General features: G+C 41.2%; 1 protein-coding gene across 5 annotated transcripts in view; it reads left to right on the forward strand.

Annotated features, from left to right (window-relative positions):
• Sol1 overlaps positions 1 to 5,660 on the forward strand; it is a 307,494-nt gene extending 301,834 nt beyond the window's left edge. For all 5 annotated transcript variants that reach the window (XM_072299662.1, XM_072299661.1, XM_072299659.1 and 2 more), the window contains one exon: positions 4,739 to 5,660. In XM_072299662.1, coding sequence (XP_072155763.1) covers positions 4,739 to 4,800 — 62 coding nt within the window. In that variant the 3' untranslated portion in view covers positions 4,801 to 5,660. The remainder of the gene's footprint in view (positions 1 to 4,738) is intronic.
• The last annotated feature ends 1,828 nt before the right edge of the window (positions 5,661 to 7,488 follow it).

Below are 7,488 nucleotides of genomic sequence, written 5' to 3' on the forward strand. Positions count from 1 at the left end.
ACCGATTAATAACCGACCGAACCGTGGATGTACCGGCATTAAAAAAGGAACGGCCCCTCTTTTAGTTATAAATTAGAATGACCCGCGGCACCATGCTCTGTCATGAGAAGAAAATCTAGAGCGCCTGCAGTTTTTTGGTTATGCAATTCGGGCAGCTTTGGAGTAGATATAGTTTTATATCTTAGCGTTAGTTACAACCTCACATCATTTCCTTCGATTAGGTTTTATGATTGATGGCGCGTTTTGATTTTCTTTGTTTTTTGTTTTTTTGTTCTTTTTGAGCCCTGTAACAGAAACGCATTGTTTTATCACCCCTCTTGCAAAGAATTTGTCGCAACTATTTCTGGTGATGGACCGTAGGAATTAAAATGAAGATATTGGAATGACTCTCTTACGCACTAAAGTCAAAATATCATCGAATTTTGGAAATGTTCTTCACCCTAAAGACTTGAAAAACGTTTAAAAGCTTGAATTTTGAAGGGGTTAAGGAAACTTTTGCCATAAGTTTCATAATTATTTTGGTTCGTCAGTTTATACATGAAATTACAAAACTACGGACAGGAAAGTAAGAGTACTGCAAAATAAGCCAAATGTGTAGTCAACGTAACTGAATGCGGTATGAGATTATCAATAATGGTAAAAATATAGGTAAGAAAACACAACGTAAAACGCACTTTCACAATAAAATGGAGAGAAATGCACTGGAAAAAGGGGGGTCTGAACGCCGAGATATGAAAATAAATACAACTTAGCCCTTTCGGGCTAATTACATGCATATTTTCACCTGGAACCAAAGCTAAAAGTAGCAAATGAAAACACGACAATAAGCGTCCATGAATCAGAATCAGTGCCAAACATCTGATTCCTACCTCAGTCACTTGCATTCTCATTTGCTCGTTTTAATTTACTATGTTTATCATTTGTTCTAAGCAAGAGTGGGCTTGCAATTAGCCCAAAACTTCCTGGCTGTGCGTTTTTTCTCTCAATTTTTTAGCCTTGTTGTATCATGTTTTTCAGTGACTTTTTCCTGTATTACACATGTCTAGATAGATCTGAGAATTTCTTACTAGTCTACTTTTTATTTGAACACTATTCTGTGACACGCGCAACTCCCCCACGACGTCATCGAGTACGAATTCAAACCAATCATTCTTCGCCTCCTCCCTTGATCCCCTCTTAGGAGTCGTCTATGTCTAGTATGCCCTGGTTCCGAAAAGAGCAGTAACGCTCAAATTTTCAGACACTCGACGCGACGATCTCTTTCTCATTTCTCATGGGAAATTAAAAGCATGTATTTTTTTAGAATCGGTCAATTTTTCGGCAATATGTTTACGACTGACTTTTCGAGGATTTGGCGTTTCTACCGGTTCCTCTTACTTCAAAAAACATCAAGTATCTCGCATGATTTTTGAAATGGCAATTTCCTTCCACTTGAGCCAGCGGAGCAGTCAAAAACGTCGACCCGATGGAAGAAAATGGAGATTTCAACAAGTAAAATCTTTGGTGTTTTTGGAGTAAGAGGAACATCAATAAAAAACAAGGAGTATTCATCAATAAAAATACCAATTCCTCGAGAAGTCAGTTGTGAACATACTTTCTTCTGAAAAACAGACTGCATTCTAAAAAAAATATATGGTAGGTAGTTCTTTCTCCCACGTTTCTTCCATAAGAAATGAGTAAGCACTTGGTCGTAGCGTCGAGTGTTCGAGTGGCTGAAAAAAAGCGTGGGAAGATCTGATGGTCACCCATTTTCCCGGGCTTTTATCCTCTCTATGGGCTCTCTTCGGTAACACGGCAGTACGTCAAGCGACGTCAAACGACGGCATGCGGCGCACGCCGCGTCAGCCACTGGCGCTCGGCGCTCGCCGGATCGCCATCCGATCAAGTCATCGGCGGATCGCAGAAGTCAGGGGCAGGGGCTCGCCCGCGAGAGAACGGTGCGGGACTAAGTCAAGGTCGCCCCCCCCCCACCCGACCCCCCTGCCCCCTATCAGACCCCCCTGCAGCCCCCCTCCTGCGTGGACACATCGTCAGTCACGGTGCGACCGCAGAGTGTGTGGTAACACGCTGAAATCGCATCCGGGAATAATGCCTCTTTGATTGATTAATCCCGCGTCAGGTATCCACTCGCTTGTCAAACGGTGGGCGAAGAGTGGCGTTCCTTGCACCGCGGTCGGCGGAACGTCCTGCGAATTTGCAGCCTTGGCGAGCGGATCGGTTTCGCGAGGCGCCACGCCGGAAGGAAGGAAATTCTCCGCCCACGCCACGCCGGGCGCGGAAAGTTGGAATTGTTTCGGACGGACGGAATCCTTTGACACATGATTGATCGATCACGCAGGAGTCTGGGCGGCGCGGCGGAGAGCCGTCTGCACTGCTGGGACGATGACTTGCTCACGAGGAAAATAATCCCCGTCAATGGATGCGATAGCCGCGTCGTATTGATACGTTGCTGATAAAAGCGACGCTTCTTTCTGATTGGACCAGACGCAAACAGAGACCATTAGAGTCCGCTTGGGCGAATTTCCGCGACTAGATTCATGGTTTGGATGAATGACTGTCGTATCACGCTGAAAAAAAAAGTTAAGGGCTGTAGAGACATACCGTCTGTTCCGGGTTCAGAGGCCAAAACTTCCGGATGCTGGAGCCGTAAGGTGCTACGCCCGGAACTTACGGCCTCTGAACCCGGAACGCGTACGGTATTTTACTCTATATAAAGCTGCTGTTCCCACTCACTATGCCCCCCCTAGATAAAAATTGGCCGAAGCGATTTCCTTTAAAATTGGTACACGCTCAGCTATTGTAATGAGGAGTTGATTAAAATTATTCCCACTCAAATCCGCTGCTTAGGACGCCCGCAAGAGCGAAAAGTTGTTTTTCCATATAGTATTACATTGGAGATACGCGGTTGTTTACGCGCATCGCGCCGAACAGGTTCAATCCTGTTGCGTGACGTCACTGCCTTATAGACGAAATTTAAGGTTTTAGGGGGTATTTTTCGACGAATGTTTGTGGAATTTGGTAAGCGGGGGTATTTTTCTCGGGGGATCTCGAATTTTTGGTAGGATTTTCAAAATCTCAAAATCCAAGATGGCGGCCGTGGCCTAAAATGCTAAAGTCGGCTCCTGTTTGATCGATTTTCGTGAAACTCGGTATCCTAAGGTATTTTTCGACGAGAAACTCGAATTTTTGGTTAGATTTTCAAAATTTCCAAATCCAAGATGGCGGCCGTGGCCTAAAATGCTAAGTCGGCTCCTGTTATATCGATTTTCGTGAAACTCGGTAGCCAGGGGTATTTTTCGACGAGAAACTCGAATTTTTGGTCGGATTTTCAAAATCTCAAAATCCAAGATGGCGGCCGTGGCCTAAAATGCTAAGTCGGCTCCTGTTATATCGATTTTCGTGAAACTCGGTATCCAGGGGTATTTTTCGTCGAGAAACTCGAATTTTTGGTCGGATTTTCAAAATCTCAAAATCCAAGATGGCGGCCGTGGCCTAAATTGCTATCTCGGCTTCCGATCCATCGATTTTTGTGAAATTCGGTAGTAGGAGGTGTATTTCGACGGAAAACTCGCATTTTTGGTCAGATTTTCATCATTTCCAAATCCAAGATGGCGGCCCCGCACGAAAACGCGGTCCGGACTCCTAGAACATCAATTTCTGTAAAACTTGGTGAAAAAGAAGATTAAGACATAGATGTTGTCTCCTCATCAATGTTAAAAACTGTGCGGGGCGGTGGCGGCTCGCGGAGCGAGTCGCAAGTTCGTCGCGAAGCGTAGAACTGGGGTCCAGGGGCACTCCCCGGCTAGACGTGTCAGCTCGCAAAGCGAGCTAATCACGACTAGTATCCATATATATTTAGCCCGTAAGTACGGCTTCCGTGGCCGGAGTTTTTTTTAGTACACCTTTGAAGGACGGATCAGTTGCGAGTATTTAATTTTCAACCAAACCCTGAGGAAAATGGACCAAATGCCGTTTTAAGTTCAAAGAAAATGGACCAAATGCCGTTTTAAGTTCAAAGAAAATGGACCAAATGCCGTTTTAAGTTCAAAATTAGTTTCAACTCGAAATTTTTTCATAGTATCTTTTCCGCCTAAAATTAAATGGCAGATTTGACCTCCAAAATGCACCATGAAATTTTGAAAGTTTGCAGATGAGATCAATTTTTTCTGCGCGGTCAAATCATCAGGACTTCAAACTTCATTACGTGCCCTTGCGTTCATCTGATTGTGAGCATGATAATGCAATTACCTGTTGGAATACAAAGCTCAGGCGTAGAAACTAACGCCCTTGCTTTTGAGTCTCTTTTCGCTACTCATTTTACATTGTTTTTCATTTCAGGTATAAAAAGTGTTCTAATTAATTTTTTTTATTTCTACAGCATTTTCGAAGGTAAACTTTTGTGAAGGCGTCACGCATTTTATAATTTGGACGCATTTCTTCCAAACGGAACTATGTGCATGAAGACATGAGCCCTGAGGCCCATAAGAATGCGTGCATTACAGAGCTCACGAGATAATGCGAATAGTTCCGTTTGACAGAAGTACGTCCATTTTAAGTAATTAATCCCTCGTTTTTATGACGGAGGTATTCATTGTGAGCCTGAAGAACGCTCCATAAAAAAGCCATTATCGATTCAATTATCGCGTGAAAACTTTACGGAAGAGAAAGAGGAATGGTCTGCTTCATCCTCAAACTATGCACAATATCTAACTGAGTGTGTTATTTTTTCATCTTTCAGGTGTTGTCCATAATTCTGTCTTCCTAATACTTCTTCTACTTTTGGTGGTGGTCGAGTTATGATGACATGCTCTCCTCAAAAATCATCCCAATGCTCAATCCACGGACGCATTTCAACTCTTTTTATGGAGTGAATGCTACAGCCGCCTTACAACGCTTCTCTCATTTGGTGGAGGAGTTCGATGGACATTTCATCGAATCTGATATCATTCATATTTCTACTTTGTGCCATTTCGCCAATCATCATTAGATTAGAATTTTAATAACACGCGTTTGTGTTTGTAATAATTTTGTTTTCTTTCCAGGAAATCTGTAATTTTTTGTATTTTATTTTGCCTTTTTTAGTATGTCTTATTTTTTACTTCTCAAAGTAAGCGTTCAAAAACCACGTAACGCATACTTTAACTATCCCACCCCTTTTCTATAATCTAACCATAATCCAAGATTGTTCCCCCTATTTCTACCTTTGACCCAAGTTATCTTAAAATAAACGTCCCATTTTCATAGATTTTCAACAAAGTTGTAAGTTAAAATCGCTCACGACCCAAATTTATAGTACTTTTCTGAAATTTGGAGCCGCACGTAACTATTTGCGTCACATTTCTTCGCTCACTATTCACTGCAACGCATAAACGGACCCTCTTCCGTCCAATTGCATTTCGTAACATTTCCATTGTCTCTCGATGAGTTTTTTTGTAAAAATATATAACCTTTTCATCTTTAAAAACTGAAAAATGCGGCGCACTCAACTTTGAAACTTGCACTGAAACTCATTAGGTTCATACTGATTGTTTTGCTGTTTTTGGTCTTAATTCCTCCACAGGAAGTTCGACCCCTGCCTTATTCTGTTTTCGTGTTACTTGCAGTATTGGGACCATATGTTCAATGTTTTTCTTGGTGGAAAGTTTTAACTTGAAAAGGTCCCTTTTGCGCGTACGGTTACGCCTTTGCGATCGTTTCGAACCCTGCTCGATACAATAACCGAGTCCCTTAGTTCCTTACCGAAAAGTGACTACCGCGAACTTCTGAGATTTTCCAAAGCGTGTAAAAAGTTTATTTATCCGTCAATAATTATGATTTAAAGTTGTTTCTCATTCTGGGGCTCTCTAGTTTATGTGCAGTGAATACCAAGAGTCTACGTTACTTGGTTTTCTTAAAAAAAGCCTAAGAGTACGACGCGCTGATTTAAAATATGCATATATAAGCAGAATCAAGCGAACTGATTCGAGGATGGCTGAGCAGGTCGGCACTCTCGGAATGAGAATTTAACTCCTCCGTTTTGTTCAAAACGTTGCTTTGACAGATCTCCAAACCTCTGTTATACTTTTCAAAAGTTGGTACCCGTGCTCTGATAGTGCTGTTCATCTGACAACAATGTCAGTGTCAGCTGATAATAATATTTTTATCATATGAGGTTAATAAAAAGTTTTCAGTCAGTCTTTGACATCCTGAATAATTGTCTTGGTATTTATTTACTAATTTTACGGAATTATATTTTATTTCTTATTAAAACTAAGAAATACAGTGCAATCTGTGTAAGTGCAATCTGTGATGAGCCTCGAGACTCATTAGACCATTAGCTAAACGTGGCTCATACAGGAATCCACTTACCCCTCTCTTCCCCACGCTCCTGATCACTGCGTCGGCGTCTCGACGAACAATAGCTAATGACGGTCGCCAAGCTAGGCCGGGATCCTCAGCCCCTCGCCCAATTACTTACGCTTCATTAACCATTTCACCGTCACGCTAGGATTCGCCCAATTTTCAAAAAAAATTGTTTCGCGAGTTTTTAGCAATTTTTTCCTTACTCTCCGTTGAAACACGAATTAAAAGAGGTCTCATTCATAAAAATCGGCCAAATAGAAGAGAAGTTACAGTATTCGAAATCCGAAGAAATCAACAAAACTTCTCCAAACAAAAAATAAAATGAAGGGGGGAAAAAAGAAATGTATAAATTACAATTTAATATGATTGACCTCAGAATGTGACAAGCAATTCAATTATAAAAAGGAGAAAAAATTGAGTGAAATTACAAAAAATTAGCCTCTTGCAAGGGGCTTCCTTGTATGAGTTTTGACCTGAAGACAAGTAAATCCCGTTACATTATTAAAACGAAATTGACTCCATAGTTTAATGCCTTAGTTTCTTGAATACGATTATTTTAAGCTCTCGAAAATTTATACCAGCAATTTTACCCATGGGGTGATTTCCTGAGAGCTGATAATATCACGAATTTCTCATAGAGCCCTTCAAAAATGGCTTGCTTTTTGGGCAGCCGAATCGGCCATCAAACCGGGGTTTAAATGGAAGCTGATAATAACACAAAGCTCTGAGAAAAATTTTGAGATGAGTATAGGAACGGTTTGTAAATTACGAGGAGAGGCGGGCATTCTGTTCAGCATATCGATACATAAGTATTTTCACACGTAGAATTTAATTTTCACGTCAGGGAGTCGACATATTTTGATTTTTTCGATTTTATACGGAAAATGTATGGTTTTTCGGGATTGAAATTACTTACAATTGTTTCATGAAAAATGAATGCACCCAAAATGACTATAGCATTTTGACTTTCACATACGTGCACTCACTAAATCGATTGGTAAATTCAAAGAGTGGGTACATCGACCTGGTATATCAAGTTTCTGCAATTTTTCACGGCAAATCGGTAGATTTTCGGGATGTGGATTGCTTACTTTCAATTCATGAATGAATAAAGCATGGACATGGTTAAGCTTCTTTGCATGAAAT

The sequence above is a fragment of the Bemisia tabaci genome, chromosome 4 (assembly GCF_918797505.1).
Source record: "Bemisia tabaci chromosome 4, PGI_BMITA_v3".
NCBI classification, from domain to species: domain Eukaryota; kingdom Metazoa; phylum Arthropoda; class Insecta; order Hemiptera; family Aleyrodidae; genus Bemisia; species Bemisia tabaci.